Consider the following 19,863-nt stretch of genomic DNA (forward strand, 5'->3'; position numbering starts at 1 on the left):
TCACTGGTTTTTGAATTCAACGTTATGTATATTAGGTGGTTAGTATATAACATGAATATATGAAATATATTATAATAAAATATAGACTATTAATAAAGAGTAATTAATTTTACTTTATTTTCATTAAATGCATTATCTTGATAGAAATAAAAAAATTTCCATGTTATCTGATACATAAAACTGTATATTTCATTTATAAGATATTTTTTTTTCTAAATTTATGCATAGAACCACATAATAAATAAAATCATAATCATAGAAAAATAAAAGGCACTTAAATCAATAACACTGTAAAAAATACCTGAATTCTATAATCTAAAACTTAATTTAATTGTTAAATAATATATCTTAAATTTAAAGAGCCAAACCAATTTATTATTATATTAATCGCTATAATCAGGTGAAATGTGCAATAATAGCTAAGAAAAAAAAAGTTTTATAATAGTAAGTAATGCTTAACATTTGAAGATCTATATATTTAAATATTTAATAACCTAATATAATTATATATATACATAGATAATGGCTTGTTTTTTATATATAATAGTTACAATTATTATTTATTTTGACGAAATATTTAAAACGTCATATTTTATTTATATACAATACAAAAATGTAAAAACTCTTTTTCTTATTGTTATGATAATATTAAAATATTTTTATTTTCAAATTAATTTTATTCATACTTACAAAATATTTAATTCTATAAGATATATTTTATTTCTTAAAACTTTGTTCACTCTACCTACTGCAATTTTATTTTTATAAGATTAGTCCTCTGAGATACATGCTATTCGGTAATCATTATAATTTAAATTATGTTTTTTCCCATGAAATGAATCCATTAAGTTTTGATGATATCTATTTTTTTTATTAAACCTTCTTTTTAGCTTTCTTACGCTGGGTTGTAAAAATGATCCATAAGATATATACTGCAAATAAAGCATTTATTTCATATATTCATATATATTTAATCTATTTTTTTATATATTATAGACTATTATTTAAAATGTATATTGTAATATAACTTAAATTAAATAAATAAAAATTTATTTTTAACTTTATACAAAATAAACAAAATTGGTATAATTGCAAAACAAAAAAAAATTACTCCCGTACTAGTTCCTGTACTTGTCCTTGTTCCTATACTTGCACTTATTTCCGTGCTTGTATTTACCCTTGTAATTTCATTTCTGATTTTTTCTGTACCTCTGAATGTTTTCCTATCTCTCCATTTGTTAGAGAAGTAAGGCAAGGCACTCTTACCATACCAACATGTAGACCAAGTGTTAAAGAAATCTTTAAATACTTTAAAAATTTTTTCTAATTCTTCATTAAGGCTCTTATTATATGTAGCTGAATATTTTTCTAAATTGTTAATATTCGAATCAAATTTTTTAACATTGGTATACGTTCTATGTTCTCTCTTTTTAAAAATCTCAATTAAATCATACAGATTATCAAGTTGTCCCAATATTTTAAATGTATATTCATCAATATCATTATTATTGGCATATTGAAGGCAAATTTGGGGCACTGATATTCTGTGTACATCTTTTTTTTCATTCTTTTTAATAAACTCATTGTAACATTCAACTGTATTATGACACGTACCCTTATGTTTGTGAACTAAGTGTTTTAACTTGTAAAAGAAATATTTACAAGATGCTTCTAAATATAATTTTTCAACTGAACTTTTTTTTTTATCATCTATAAAATTTAAATATAAACCTAGTGCTATACAATCAGTTTGAAAATCTTGATTACCAACATGATATGCTCTAATATCATTTTGATAATCACGGCACACCGGGGAATACTGATTATATATTTGTCTCAGATCTCTGAGTCGTCTTTCCCAACAATTATTAAAATCATTTCTACAATTGGGAAATATACCAGTAAAATCGAACTAAGGATGAATTAGAAAATACATAATTTAAATACATAAAATATATTTATTGCTTCGTTTTCAATGATATATGTACTTTTTTTGTATTTTATAAAATAAAATGTTGTTTTGTGGTTTTAAACATACAATTTTTTCCTTAGTTGTTGCGTTATCCATATGGATTTATATGAGTTAATATAAGAAATATATCTATTGTTTTATTATTTATATTTTTTTATATATATTAAAAATATTTTGATATATTGATAAATAACATTTAAACAATGTATATTAAATGATGTAAATAATACTAATTAATATAATTTCCTCAAATATATATTTTTTATTCACTACATATATAATTTAAGTATTGATGATATTATATGCTCTGGCAAATAGGAATATATTTTCAAATAAATATAAAATACTGAAGAAAATTTACAATTTTGGAATAATATTGTGATGTTAAAAGATCATATATTCTTTTTAATATAGTTATATATATAATATAATATAAAAAAGTGTTATCCTCAGGAATAAATTAAATAGTATAAATTCATATAAACAATAATTATCCTATATATTGCTCATTTATATGCATTTGTTTTATTTTATAAAAAATAAATAAATAGGCATAGTTATAAGACGAATATGTATATCATAATGTGATTTATGATTTTTGTTTATGGATTATATTAAAAAAATATAACTCTTATTTCCTAGTAGTTTTTAATTACAGAATAAAAATGTATAAACTTTTATTATATTTTCTGATAGCAGTTAGTCTAAATTATACATTTATATGATTCAATATATTATATTGGAATAATAAAACATAAAATTGTATATTATGTGAATATATGATATATAATAATACTAACATATTAAAAGATAATTATCAATATTAAGTATAGTTCATATACGATATAACCATATTATATGTGTACAGAATTTATATTATTATCATACATATATATAATTTATCGTTCAGTAATTAAATATATTACTTGTTTGTAAAAATTATAATAAAATCATTTTAATATGCGTCCAGTTATGTAATGAAAATATTAAATTGATGCTTAATTTTTATAAAAAACTAATTTTATTATAAAATAAATATATTTAATTCATTTATAAGCGCATATACAAAGTAATATTTTGCTATATTACAAATCTTCCATTACTTTTTTTTTGTAATATATTTCAATTAAATTTAGTATTACAAAATATGGGGAAAAAAATCATACAAATAGTAAATATATTATTTTTCAGAATTTTACATTCTATATTATAATTAGTTAGCAATATTGATATAAATTTTTTTTTTTACATTTTGCTTACAATATAATGAATATATTTTTAATTACTCTCAAAAATAATTTTCTTATGAATAGTTTATTAATTAGAATTTTCATTAACAATAAATATGCTAAAAATTAGATAATATGAGAAATAATATTATTTAGGTTTTAAATTTGCTTAACATTAAAAAAAAATATGTTTATTTTGATAATGTGATTTATTTAGAAAAAAATATTAAAAAAATGATAAATAGTTACTAAGCTAAAAATGTAATGACATCGATTTTTAATCACTTAATGATTACATTGATTAAGAATAACATAGTTTTCCTATCTTTCATTATTTTAATATATAATATATATACGATTTATTGCAGCAAAAAAATAGGTGCTAAGTTAATCTTTTGCTTGGTGCCATATAAATATTAGCCTTTTTAAAATTATAATATATCAAAAAATATTATTTTGCTTATTGCTCCAAGAAATAATTTTGTGAATTTATTATAATCACAAATTTCACAAGGATATAAATTAATATATTATTATAACCAAAGTTTAATGTTTATCAGCTATGATAGTATATATAAGATATTTTTTATTATACATAATAAATAACACAGGAAACATAATGCATATAAAAAAGGAATTATCTAAGATATTACTTTATTTCGATAATATATACATTCAAGATTGGTGTGTTAAGAATAAACATATATAACAGAATAATATTATGTATGAAGTAAATAAAATTTCATTTTTATTCGTAAGAAATAAATTCTTTTGATACAATATATTTTTTCATTTATAGGTAAATTTTTATTTTATTCAAAACTATAAGTCGCAGATGGATTTTACATTTTTTATGAAATAATATTTAATGTTTCTTTGCAATTATACCTGTTCAGAATTGCGTGTAAAATTTTTAGAAGTGCATATTAAACTGCTTAATATAATTATTATTATTTTCTCTTTTGATACATTTTTAATAAAATTAGTAAGCATTTAAAATAAGAACATAAAATATAGACAATTTAATATATATCACTTATTACGGTAAACTAGAGCAAATAAAATTTGCATTATATCACAGTCATGAATTATAATATGAATTAAATTTATAACTTACTCAAAAAACATAGACATTTGCAATATATTTAAATAAATCATTGAAAGTGGATACATAAATAAAAAATATATATATAAGCATAATGGATATTTTCAAAATTATAACAAATATCATCTCATATTGATATAATAATATCCTGTGCATGATATGATAGATGTTCTTAAAGGTTTTAGATTACAGGGCTCAGGGATTAGCATTCAGAGTTTTAATTTAATGGAACGGTTTACACAATTACATATTATTATGTTATGTTGGATCCTAGAGCATATATTGTATAACTTTTTAGAATTGTTTAAAAGGATTCATAATGTATGTATGAGTTTATTAAATATATTTACATTTGAATTTAATTTTAGCTAATTTAAAATAATTTATTTTATAGTATTTTTTTATATTTTATCTAAATATAGTGCATTACATTATTTGTTATATTTAATAGAAGCTTCATAGAATAATGAATATTTTATTGTTTCTTACAGAAAAATATATTTGAAAATATTATTATAATATTTATATTATTTTTAACGTTGTTTTTATTTATTATTAAATCATTCACGGATTTCAATTTTACACAAGGTATATTTAATAAATTTTATACGTATATTTTATTCTTATATAAAATTTTTATATATTCTTTTTTTTCAAAACTATATTGAGAATATATTATACTTTAATAATATATATTTGTTTTTGTGACTAAAAATATCAGAATTTTTCTTTTAAAATTTATTAATATCAACATTAATCATGTCTATTAAGAAATACATACATATAATGTGAAAATTATCTGTTTATATAATATAAATTGTTGTAAATAGAATTAAAATGTTTCAATCATTTGATGCATGTTGAAGGACAATTTTACAATTCATTATTATTTATGTATTAATATATGAAATTGTTTATTTCCTTTAATAGGGCGAGGACGAAATAAATATTTACAAATTATTATATATTTATATAAACCATAAGAATTAATAAGCGCAAAAAAATATAAAGAAATGGAAAATAAAAGAGTATATACAATAAAAAATAAAGTGAATAAAAAAAAAATATATCTTATATTAAGCACTTGGATATACTAACAAAATATTTGAGTCAGTTAATTGAATATATTAATAGAAGAATATGTGATTATTTAATTATTAGGATTATAATAAAATATATATTTTATTTCCAAAAATTATTAATATATATAATAAAAAGGGATAATTATTATTTTCATTAATATTACATAAAAAAGTATATTTTGAAATACATGGAATCAATTTATATTAATTCTGTTCAAACATTATAAAGATTTGTAATTTTGACATACATTACTGATTTATCATATGCAAAGAATTTTTACTAATGTTAAAAGTATACAACATGAAAAAACAAGGCAAGAATTATAATTAATTATAGTACTTTTTTTAATTATTTGTGTCTATGGATAATCTTACTTTTGTCATTGCTGTGTTACATATTGGAATGATGATTTTTTTATATCTGCAATTTGATTCTTTCCTGTGTATTTTTTTATTACAGGAATTTTTTCATTACTATGTGAAATTATATATAATGCCATTCTGTGTATAATAGGATTGATAAGTTTTTATTTATTTAAAATATATATTTTTAAAATTATATATTTAATGATAATAATACTCAGAATTATATAAAATATTATACCCCCTATTTGTTGACATGCTGCCAGATATTTTTGAATTCTTACATATACTATTTTCTTCATTTAAACCATCATATATATATTTTTTCCTTATTATTCTTTGGCGAAAATATGAGCCACATGTGGTGAACTAATTAAAAATTAAAGTAAATATTTGAAATAGTAATAAAATTTTTTATATTACAACATCTGTACATTCTAAATTTTTATAAATAATTATAGTATAATATAAAATCATAATAATGATATTCTAACTAACCTTATACAAAATAGTTAAAAAAATGGATATTACTAACATCATTACAAATGTCATTAAAATAAAAAACTTTATATTATATATTTGAAAAGAAGATAATATATGGTAATAAAAATTAGGACAACTTAAAGTTCTCATTTTTTCATTATATCGATATCTAAACTGCTCTAATTCTCTAAAAAAATCGGTATATTTAGTTAATTCACATAATTTCTTGTATTTATATATATATTTGAGAATTTTTTTAGTGGAATTACACTTGTCATCATTACCAAATTTATTATTTGAATTACTATGTTTGCAATTCATATCATACAAATCATGCAGTTTTCTCAATATATCATCCGTAATTATTTCCTTATAACCCTAGCATATTATTTGGTCCGAGTTTGCATATGTCTTTAGGAATTCTTCATAAATGGTTTTGATATAATTATTATATGATTTAGTAAAACCTTCCACATATATCCAGTAATACAAGTATATAGAATATATGTCTTCACCTGTTATAAGGCTTTGTGATTTCTAATAATTTAGATAAGAAAAATCTATAAGACAATTATCTTTATAATAATTATTATCAATGCTTCTATGTTTAATATTTTCAGATTTACAATATACTTTCCCTAATGTGAAATCTGTACTACTGCCAACTTTACCCTTTTCTTCTTCAAAATAAGGCACGCCTTTATATTGACAAGAAAAAGGAAAAATATAACATAGGATAACGTGGATTTATATAGAAATAAATGGCGTATTTACTTAAATATAGATAAAAAAATTAAAATTACAAAGAAATAATAATTATAAAAAAGAAAAACATACAATTTTATCATTGCTAAGGGACATATTTTATAGTTATAAAAATTGAATAAAAGAAATAATATTCATGTGATTAAATAGGCTATATATAAGGATAACTGAGTTATATATGGCACAATGAATGTTTATTTCATTTTTAAAGAAGTAATTTATATAAATATTTTAGTGTGTTTAAGGAAAATATAGAATTATGATTCTAGTAGATGGGTAAACCGCAAAATATTGAATATATCCTTTTAATAATAAGAAAATAAATGAACTAACGGAAAAGCATATTTCAATAAGTATTTATTGTATACATTTGTGCATTATTTTATTGTAATGTTAACTTATATTGGAAAATTATAATATGATATTCATCTCATAGAAGAACATAATATTTATGTTCTTCTTGGTAGAACACTAGCATATTATTATATAAATATTCTTTATCCTTTTGAGAAATACAATATATGTTTAAGAATTCTTTGCTCCAATATCTATAACATATATATTTTTCAGTATAGTTATATTATAGACATTATATTTTTGTACTATACCTCCTTTGCATATGAAGAAGTACATATATTATACATAAATCTTCTGTATTAAAATCATATAATTAAAGTGAATAAATAACTGAAATTATATGCCCTACATTCGTCAAATCAAGATAAATAGTATTTTTAATTGGTAATATTTTATTTTAAGAGAATTAATTTTTCTAAATTTTTACATTTAGAATTACAAACAGGTTTTCTCTTCTATATCAACTTTTATATATGAATATACGTTAATTTTTTTTTTCTTTATGATGTGTGTGGTATATTATATACGAAATGAAATAAAAAATATATATAATAATTCATTAAACATATTTCATTATAAAAGAATTATAATTATCATGTCTTATGTGTGAGAAAAAGCTTACAAATTATATATAATATATTTTATAATTAAGAGAATAACGTATGACATTATTTGACTCGTATAAAATATTTACTCCAAAATATAGCATTATAATATATGAAAGATTTTGTGATTCAAATATATTTCACTAATTATCGTCTTATTGAATAAGTGTTCGTATTTTTATTTTGCGTTAAATAAGATAGTTAAATATCAAGTAAAAATAAATTTTTTTCTCATCTATGTAAGAAGTATAAATGACATAGGAATGCCTTCGTAATCTTGTTATTTTTCTGAATTTTTCAAGGAAAAACTTTTCATTATAAATAAAGCACATAACATAAGAACATATGTATATATAATATTAATCCATACATATTATTTATTTTTCTCTTTTAATGGAATAAATTATTCAAGCAGAGAATAAAGTAAAAAAAGTTTTTATTCTTGTTCTATTTATGATTTGATTAAAATAACAATTTTTGTGAATTTATTTTAGTGAATCATTAACTTGGGGGTGCATTTAAATTTAATATTTGCTCTAATTCATTAAATGCCATTTGTTTTTTGTTATTTCTTATTTAATTTTATTTATCACTTAACATAAGATATACAAATCGCATAGGAGTTTTTATTCCTTATAATATGTATTGCAATATTCTCGTAATTTATATGTTATAATTACAATAATACATGTTCTTATTTTTTGTTAACATAAATACTATATCATGACACACTAATACATATTTAATAATTTTAAAATATTACACAGTTTTACATTTTTCTAGTAACTTGTTTAATAAAAATGTATATATATATTATTTCTTTTACACAATATTTATCATTCTCAAAATTGACGTATGAAAACTACTAATTTTTTATAGTTTTAATATTCATATATAATATAGAGAATAATGTAGATGAGTACAAAAAATATGTATACTAAACATTAGTAAAATATATAAGAAGATTGCGATTTGAAGGCAGAAATTATTTTTTTTCAATATCACAAATATCAAATTTATATGAAGAAGGGAACCCATCATTATTAGGAAATAATTTAAAGGAAAATTTTATAAAAAAACTAATAAAAAACTAATTTTTGTAATAGAAAGCAAAATTTCAGTAATAAAATATTTAACAATTTCTTCTAATTTTCATATATCGATTATAAGAGAGTATTATATTATAGCACTTGTATATATTTTATTTTGAAATAAATAGATGTTGGATATATGTCGAAGTCACAAGTCTTAAAAATAAGTGAGAAAAGGAACAAAAATATATCTATTATTTAAAATATATAGTAATAATATATTTTTTCTCCTCTGATAGTGTTAATTATGCTTTATTAGGAAATAAATATTTTCATTCTTTATTATATATGTTTAAAGAATTGATATAAATTATATGATTTTAAAACAATGCTACGTCTATATCAAGCCTGACATATAATATGAAAAATCTTGTATGAATTAAAATATAGTTATATAAATGAATACACTATTATATTCTTTCAATATATTTTTTACAGGATTTATAATAAAATAAATAAAATATGAAGAAAAATAGCTTTTTCCTATCATGTGTTCTATAAACAATTATTCATAGAATATATCAATTATATATGTGAAGCACAAAATTATTTTTTATAGCATTTATATGTAAAATATAAAAAATAATTTAAAATTCTTAGGCAAATATTGTATTAAAAAAATAAAACTAGTAAAATATATCATTATTATTAATTGCACTATAAAAATATTATGCTTTTATTTTAAATTTAAAGAAACACAATATAATGTAAAAAGGAATGTATTATTGCATAAATAATAATTTTATTATATTTATTATATGTACCATTTGTATTTATATAAATCAATATAAATATAATTTATTAATTTACAAAATTTTCAATTGATTCACTAATTTTATAATTATTTGGATATATTTTATTGGCTTAGATAAGGATCTACTGAATAAATTATAGGAAATATTTGATCATATTATATAATATACGGAGTTCTCCTATTAGCAGATATCACATCTAGGATTTAGTAAAAACATTTAAAAGGTTTTGACATTATACATATAATATTTATATTTTGTTTATAAATACCTTATTAAAATTATAAGGTATTTATATATATTTATTTATTATGTAGATATTATATATTTATGTATTCATATGTTTAAATATAATATATATATATATTAATATATTCTAGAATATCCACAATAATTAGCAGTTATAAATATCTCTCTTCTGTTCATATGTTGCTTTTACATATATTCAGATTTTAGTACTTATAGCCATTTATCTTAACTTTTTATAATATATAAACAAAGTTTATGGACGAAGATTAATAGAAATATATTATTATTATACTCAGTTGCAATTTTTTATGCAATAAATAATATATGATTCAAAAACTATATTATTAAGTTAAATCCTTTTTGCATAATATACACATACATAACACAAAAATAATAAAATGTATATAGAGAGTTGAAATGAAATAGTATGTGTTTAAGTACGTTTCTTCTAGAAATCATAGTTTATAATGTTAATATATCAAACATTCACAATGTGATTATTCAAATTATTTTATTAGTCTTAAGAAAAATGATGAGTTCCATGGGCACATTTAAGAAAACATTCTAATAATATTTATCTATATTACATATATACAGCATATGATTTTGTTTCCTATAAGAGGATTTTAAAAAATATGCTTATTATGGCCTTTATGCTGAATAAAATATAAGAATCTCATTTTATAGGAATGGCATATTCTAATTAAATATGTTTATATATAAACAGATCTTCAAATAAATATATATAATATTACTATTTCCAGAAATAAGAAATAGTACAAGGACATGACACAAATAAATTTAAAATTATGTTTAATATTTATATATGGAAAAAGCACTCCCAAGCAGTAAAAGTGTACGAATGAGATAAAAAAAAATTGATTAATACAAAATATATTACTACTTAAAATTATTACATATGAGGAGATATATGTATAAAAATAAAATTTATTAATAATGTACATATTTCTTTAGAAAAAAAGGATGAAATATTATTAGAAATAAAATTGTAAAAATATTTCACGATAGTGTAAATGATTTAAGACTGTATTTACTTATTATATTCATATTAATTATATTTGTTTTAATATATATTAATATATAATTATAAAGATTGTGAATAATACGATTTAAAAAATATTATGTTTTAACCGAATCAGTAAATATATAATTGTTCAAAAAATATGATCTACATATATATAATAATTAATTAATAATTAGGTAAATTTTTTTTTTTACATTATATTTTTACATATGAAAATTTTACTTGAATATTGGCAGAATTAGTTATACTCATGATAGATTTTACATATAATTACAATTTGTAAAATTATATGCTTTAACACGCCTATGTGTACAAGCTATATTATGAATATGTAAAATATAAAAATAACAAAAAATATAATATATATTATGGAAATGTTCCTATATATTTGTTATATATCCATAAATTCAACATATATATTTTTTCCTATAAATGATTTAATTTTAAAATATATATTTGAAGATCATAGTTACGATGAAAATCAAAAAAATAAATGTTTTAATATTTTTTTAATAATGAAGAATGACAATATATTGTTACAAATATCATTACATAAGTATCTAATAATTCGTTTTTTAAATTCATATTATATACATATCCTTATAAAATTCAAAATATCACTTTAATTTTGTGTTCATAAATTATCTTATGCAAGAATTTAATAATTATTTCATTTTATATATAAATATACTATTCTGAGTTTGTTAATAATAAATAAATAGGATTATTATATACATATTGCCTTCAAATTAAAAGTATATGGGGATAAATAAATTTTATATTATTATTAGATTATGTGTTTTTTGAAATATTACAACTAATAATTCTTTTTTATATATAAATTTCTTATACCGCATTGACAATTATATTATAATATATTTATATTTTATTAAATTAATATTTTTTTTATTTCATTTTAATTATATATTATATTTATTTATCACATTCCATATATTACGTTTTATATAAAATATATGAATTCTGATTATATCACACAATTGATAGTTTTGTATTTTATTAAATCCTTATTTTGATGGATCCTATGTTTATAGCTCATTTAACTGCAACATTTTCGAAATTGTTATTTTATTTGTTACAATGGTTTTTATTATTTTATTGAATAAACATATTAACTTATCATATTTATTTCATCATAATTAAGAGTTTTACTTCAAATATATCGTATTTTAAACAGATTATTTTAAATAATACAATCGTAATTTATTAAATTATGTTATAGGCTTTATTATTAAACTGAAGAGCTCTATAATATTTGATAATATTCATGAGTTCTATTTTTGTATTTTGTGTTATATATATTTCTTAATTAGTTACTCCTTTTTTTTTTTTTCCATAGATATTTTAGTTTCTTTACAGTTGGTATTATGTATGTTAAATAATTAGTATACTGATAAGAATGAAATAGACTAATTTTATTATGTATATATCAAATATTCCTTTTTTAATAATATAATATGTTCTATAAATTGAAATATTATATAACATATTTAAATTTAATTCTTTATTAATCTTATATAGAATAAGGATAATTATTATTACAAAAACCAGTGGAACAGATGAACCTACTACATTCATATTTGGAGAACTCTCAGAATTGGTATATATAACTTTTATAACATATGTAATTTCTAACCCTGATTTCATATATTTGTGATCTTTCTCTATAAATTCCACAAGTATATCACTCACACTCTTGTTATCCCATTTGTAATTTAATGATAAAAGTTCCTTGCATTCAGTAGTACAATAATGAGCAGAATCGCAGGTCTTGTCATTTTTTAATGACATAAGTAATCTTCATATATGATACAATATTTTATATGGTTTATGGGTTTCTTGTTGAAGATCTTCAAACATGATTGTACATGCATTAGGCATGTTTATTTCATTAAGTGTTGTGCCTATTAATTGTTGTTAACAGGATTTTTCACTTTTAATATGATCAGAAATTGTTTTTATTTCATAATTTATTTTGAAATTAAGATATCTGTTACATGCTTCTTTATTATTATATTTTTTTTTTCTATATGTTCTAAATATTGACTCAGATAATACAAGGAGAATTTAAGAATGAACTATAATTTCCTACATTATTTACTACATAATTGCACACTTCTGTATATTTTCTAAGTTTTCTAAGCATTGTTCTTCCTGTATGACTCATATACGCATTCATACAATTGGGAAAAACTTCTTAAAAATCGAACTAAAAATAAAAGTTATAATATAAGTAAAAATTTATATGTATATTTTGAAATATAAATAAAATATTTTGTTAAAACATATGAAAACATTTTATAGCATTATAACATAAGTATAATAACTAAGAAAATTACACCTTCTCAGTCTGATAAATTGATTTTTCCTTGTTATATATATATTATTTAATAACAGGGAATCTATGCATTTTATAACTATATGTAATTATATGATAATTGTATAAAAAAAAAAAGAAAAAATTTTATATTCATAAGAATTAAATTATACACTTTTAATTCTAAGAACCAGATTTTAAATGTTTTATGTTCATTATACATATTTAAATACAAATTTAAATAATTTTTAAACATATATAATAGAGAAAATAGCTATTTATATAAAATCATAACGTTCAAAAAATAGTTAACATCATGTTTCATGATAATGCTAAAAAACAAAACTTCACTTTCGTATAATAGTTAAATATATAACATCCATCGAACGTACTTGTTACGTATATTACTGAATGAAACATAACTTGTATTTATATAAAATAAAATATTCCGATATATATATGTATATAACTCTTTTACTTATTAAACTCTAAATATATATGTAACTTGAATTCGTTGTTATTTGCTTCCTTTCTTAATTCTTCAAAAATATTTATTTAAATGTGCGTATATTTTTAATAAAATTTAATGTACAAGGTTACATTGATGTTAAATATTTATAAATAATATTATAAGTACATTATTCTAACATAATTAAATGATTAAGCGTTCATATAATAGCAAATATAAGCTTTTAGATGAGTATAATATATGTTGATTAAAAGAAAGAAATTACCAAAATGAAGTTATTTTAAATAGTGAATATCTTTTATATTATATAACAATACTATATAATGTAAGATAGATTATTTATTTATCTTATTATTTTTTTATAAAATATATTACTCTTATGAATAATGTAAATGTATAATTTAGAATAGATATTTAGTGCATGTAAAATTAGTAATTTAAAAGAAAATCATGAAAATTATATTTTATATTAGAATTATAGAAGCTTTGTGTAATTGTTTAAGTTTAGCATAAATAATAAAATTACCATTTTATTTAAGAATCCATACATATATTATGCGATATATACTTGATATTTTTCATTATTGGATAAAAAATATATTTAAACTTATCATAGAAAATACATTATTTTGATCTTAATAATAAATTACTAAAAAATTCCATTCTTAGTTTATTTCATGTAATATATTAATTATATATTTAATATATGAAATATTTCATTGGGCATTAAAAGGTTTGGATGGTTTAGGGTTTATATTTTAAATTTAGAAATTAATGTTTTTTTGTTATGTTACTATTCTAGAGTTTGTGCCTTTATTTTTAATCTTTTTCTAATTTTCAGATATATAGATTAATCACCATAGCATAATAATTGATATAAATATATAAATATTGCAATTTTAATTTTATCTGCATTAAATGAAATTTGGACATTATGTGAAAAAGGTATTATATATTATATAATTTATAGTAATAAATATATGTATCTTATTATTATATAATAATATATATTTTTTTATATTTGAATCTTTATTTATTATTTTAAATGCATTATTCATACATTTATTGTGAGACATAAATTTATTATGTCGTAATGCAGTTTATAACATTGCTTGTATATAATTCCTCTTAGTTAATTGTGTTTATAATACATTTTTATCGGGTAGAATTAAGTTAGTAATATATTTCCTGCACTGATTAAAATACACAATATCTTTATGAAATGACAGAAATAATTTTATAGAAACTTTTCTTATTTTAGTAAGTTTGAATACATTAATATTAAATTATATTAGTATGAAATATTTATTAACGTGCGTATACTTAAGGATGTACAGTTATTTGATATGTTTCATATATATAATATAATAATTTTTCATATTATTTGCAAATTATAGGTACATAATATATATTTTTTCCTCTAATATCTTTTCATGAGGAAATTAATATATTAGCATAATTATACAAATTAAAAAAAAATATTCTATAATAATTATACACTAATATATATAAGTAAACACAATTAAAACGTACATGATAAAAAAATTAATTTCCATAATTTGTGTATTTCTATACATGAATAATCTTCTTGTAAATATAAAATTTATGTATTTTTTTGATGATTATATGATCAAATATGATACTTATTATAAAAATATATTTTAATAATAAAAAATATTTTAATTCATAATTTATAATTAATACAGTACCTGTTAGTTCCATGAGAATTTTTTAACATTATTATGCGATTATATAATTTGATATATTGCGAAATGCTTTTAATGATTTCAAGTATTATGAATATGTGTAGTATATATTTTCATAATAGTCTTAGAATGTAATATATATTATTTCATTATTATTTGAAATAAACTTTTATTATGTTATGAACATTATATTCATACAAAATTTAGCAGATATAATAAAAAGAAGGTTATAAAATTTATAATTTTTTCATCTAATTAGTTATTTCATTCTTACAAAATAAAATTTAATATGATAGATAGGTCATATTGAAATAATATATAAAAAAATTAAATGCATTCTTTTCACTTATTATACAATAAGAATTATATCATATTTTATGAAATTATAAAAAGAAATCTTATGCTTATAATATTATTAAAATTAATGTTTACATAATGCTAATATGTTCTCGTTATATAATTAATGATAATTTATGAAGTATGATAAAATATATTTCGTTGAGAATTCTTTAGCATACTGTTCGATATTGCAGATATCTCCATCACATCTAATTCATTATCTATATAATTCCTTAATTCATTTTTTCTTATTCCCCCATGGGGAATGAAATAATTGTATAAATTGAACTAATTAATATTAAAAAGAAACATATATTTTATATATGTATTGTTTATGAAATTATATGTTCTTAGATTTTTTAAAGAACCCATTATGTTGTACAAATATTTATAAATTATAAGATATGTTACCTTATAAGTATAAAAAACAAAAACGGGTATTGCTAATATTAAAAGTGTTGTAGTTATAATAGTATTTTTAATATTCGTTCTGGGAGAAGGCATTATAGTCTCATTATTTTGTATACAGGGTAAAATTTTGCATCTAATAGTATCACATCCATAAGATAAGCTGATTAAAGAATTATATTGTCTTTTAATATTTTTTAATGCTTGACAAAAATTATTGTCTATGCTGTGTTCACATTCATTATGGTAGAGTTCATATATCTGTGAGCATTCATCAGCACAATCGCATTTATTTTTTTTAGAAGGATAATTAGATGTTTTTATATAATAAATGTTCGTAATCATGTCATATAAATCACTGAGTCTACTAATTTGATCATCTGTAATATCATTATATTTATTGTAATCACACAAATCGGTATTAGAAATACTATAAAATAACAAATTATAAAAATTTTTCTCTATAATAGTACTTTTATTATGGGCATTTATTTCTTTATATAACCAATAATATAAGTAAAAACAACGTGCTTCTCTAGGAAAATTATAAAAATCACTTGCAATAAATGATACAAATGACATGGCTGCGTTACACTTATGTGTTTGAAATATATTCATTATTTGCCGATCTTCAGAAAAAATGCCATTAGAACATTTTTCATTTTGAGGCACGGGATTTTTAATATATTCTTCCATAAATGCATTACACACAGGACAATTTACTATATTTTCATACTAAAAAAAACATAATAATAACATGAATATAATAATATTTCGTTGAACAAATTTTCATATAAATCATGGAAAATATTATAAAATTTGTATCACATTATTTTAATTTATATATTATTAATGATAAAATACATTTATTCTAACCATTTTAAGTAAGATTAAATGGTTTTACATATAAAACAAAAACAATAAAGCGATTTATGAGAGGGAGAATGTTATTTTTAAAAAAAGACATAAATTATGTAGAAGTATTCAATATTTTTTTTTTTATTTATAGAATTGTAGAAAAATATTCGTATATATTTCACATCAATAATTACTATTCTGATAAGGGTATAATGGCAACCATTTTTGATGTATAGTATGCATCTTTATATATTTTGAAAAATCGCTTGAAACATAAGTATTTAGTTTACAATATAAATGTATTATGAATTAATATAACATAACCTTAATAATATCATAATTCTTTGAAAATCAAATAATACAGTTAATCCTATATTATATATAGAGTGTTGTGCGATATGTTCTTAATTTGAGCATATATGTAATTAATTTTTGTTTTGTTATTTACTATTATGATTATAGTATTATATGTGATTTTATACGAAAAATATTAAATAATAGAATAAATTATAATTAGCACTTAGAAATTTTCAATTCTGTTATTTATATATAAAGGATTATAATAGCTTAATAAAATGGATAAAAGAAAATTAGGTGGAATTCCCATGAAAACATAATAGTATATACTTTAATGATATATTATCCTATAAATTTCCCTATATGCTTAAGGCCAAAAAATATGAACAATTTTCTATAATATATATTCGTATATATATTTAAATTAATTACTTGTTAATAAAATGATTTTCTTGTAATGAAGGAATATTAATAAAGAAGAGAAAAAGCATAATTTCCATATATATATAATATAAAGGTTTTATTATCTTTTATATATTAAGAGTTTCAGTTATAATGCACTTATAAAATAATTATGTTTATTGAATAGCAATATAATATATAATATTATAATAACATGTTTGTAAACATTACTTTTAAAATAAAATGAACATATTTATAATTTTATGCCTTGATTATTAAAACTTAAACTCTATTTAATACACAGGTGTATATATTCATTAATTTTACATAAAATATAATAATTTAGCAATATAAACATATGTATATTAAGAATGAATACATATACGTAATACAATAATAGAGGAAGAGAGCATATTAAATAATATAAATCATATGTAGCTTGTTAATTTAAGTAAATTCGCTTAGATATATGTTACAATGTTTGATTTTTTACATTATATTTTTTTGTATACTAATTTTTTTTTTAGATAGGAAAATACAAAGTTCATCTAGTAAAAGATTGTACATATAAGGGAATCATTATACGTAAAATTAATCATTATTAATGTTTTTTCAATAAGGATTAGTGTTTAGATTTAGATTTTATGACACACTTATAAATTTTTACATAGAGAAATTTTTAATAAGCATATTATTACCGTATATTAATCTGAAGTTTATGAATAACGTGATATGTCGTAATCGTGTATATATAGGTTTTTAACTGTCTGAACAATGATATATATGATTTTATAATATATATGATTTAGTATTAGTATGATACATATATTTTTAATAAAATATAAATACAGATGTGGCACCAATTTTGGGAATAATTGATTATTTGAAATATTTTCATGGACGCATAATATTATAATTGTTTTATTTATTATTTGTGCACATATTATTGTTGAGTATTAAAACGAAAATATAATATTTATATAGCTCTTATATCTGCATATGATGTAATTTTTTATACTATTACATTACAATTAAAAGAATTATTTTTTTTAAGAAATGTATAAACTAATTATATATATATATATTTATTAAATTATTATTATTATAAATATTTCAATTTTTTCACGTATATATAATATATGAAAGCAAATATATATATTGCTCTTTGTTGTTATGATATAACAAATATTCGCTTCCGAATTCATATTAATCAATTTAGTTAGAAAATTTGTTCAAGCCTAAATGGAATAAATAAATTAAGAATTTAATAAATATTCCATGGGATAATTTATAATATCCTTAACATATAAACACAATTATAAGATATCAATGGCTTACATTAAGAATAATATTAATTTAAAATTATTTAGATAACATATTTAACACTATGTATGATTAAATATGCTTCATGTAGTGCAGAGAAAATTAATGTTACTTTATATTTTTTTCATGTATATATTTCATCCCATCAAATGAAGTAGAATAGTATAATATTTGCACTAATATATATATAGAACAATTAAGGTAACTTGTGTATTTGTAAGGAAATAGTTATTTGGGTTGTATATTATAAAATTATAAAATTTATTATTGATTATATATAATTATTATATCATATAAGGTAAATATATAATTTATGAAAGTAAAATAACAATTGTTAAATAATGAGGAAACATGAGGATAATGTTAATTTTCAAAAATATTAAAAATATATTATTTTAATGATCAATTAATTTATTTATTATTGAATTTATTTTTTATTATATCTACTAATATATCCTGTGTTTATTTTTTTTTTTTTTTGTCCTTTTCTAACTTATTATATATACATGTATGTTTTCAATATAATCAATAACCCATATAATTTTTTCCTTATTAAATATATTTTTATATTTTTGAACACAATTATTTATTAGTAATAGTTTCTTATACATATTATTATCTATTTTTA

The 19,863-nt window shown here is 18.9% G+C and overlaps 4 protein-coding genes across 4 annotated transcripts; all 4 read right to left on the bottom strand.

The window, feature by feature from the left end:
• Positions 1-770: 770 nt before the first annotated feature.
• PGO_002755 (variable surface protein) lies at positions 771-2,068 on the bottom strand (the record flags this gene model as incomplete). Its single annotated transcript, XM_028691183.1, has 3 exons — positions 771-932; positions 1,061-1,912; positions 2,039-2,068. 3 exons carry the CDS (start codon positions 2,066-2,068, stop codon positions 771-773), a joined length of 1,044 nt encoding a protein of 347 aa, XP_028546984.1.
• A 3,884-nt stretch (positions 2,069-5,952) lies between these two features.
• Positions 5,953-7,095, bottom strand: PGO_002760 (variable surface protein; the record flags this gene model as incomplete). Its single annotated transcript, XM_028691184.1, has 3 exons — positions 5,953-6,120; positions 6,250-6,612; positions 7,072-7,095. The coding sequence occupies 3 exons, from the start codon at positions 7,093-7,095 to the stop codon at positions 5,953-5,955; spliced, it is 555 nt and encodes a 184-aa protein (XP_028546985.1).
• A 5,395-nt stretch (positions 7,096-12,490) lies between these two features.
• Positions 12,491-12,907, bottom strand: PGO_002765 (hypothetical protein; the record flags this gene model as incomplete). The annotated part of the gene is made up of 1 exon (XM_028691185.1): positions 12,491-12,907. The coding sequence occupies one exon, from the start codon at positions 12,905-12,907 to the stop codon at positions 12,491-12,493; it is 417 nt and encodes a 138-aa protein (XP_028546986.1).
• Positions 12,908-16,079: 3,172 nt separating this feature from the next.
• Positions 16,080-17,234, bottom strand: PGO_002770 (variable surface protein; the record flags this gene model as incomplete). The annotated part of the gene is made up of 3 exons (XM_028691186.1): positions 16,080-16,235; positions 16,359-17,090; positions 17,220-17,234. 3 exons carry the CDS (start codon positions 17,232-17,234, stop codon positions 16,080-16,082), a joined length of 903 nt encoding a protein of 300 aa, XP_028546987.1.
• Positions 17,235-19,863: the final 2,629 nt, after the last annotated feature.

The sequence above is a fragment of the Plasmodium gonderi genome (genome assembly GCF_002157705.1).
Source record: "Plasmodium gonderi DNA, contig: Pgo-contig_313, whole genome shotgun sequence".
In the NCBI taxonomy this organism is placed as follows: domain Eukaryota; phylum Apicomplexa; class Aconoidasida; order Haemosporida; family Plasmodiidae; genus Plasmodium; species Plasmodium gonderi.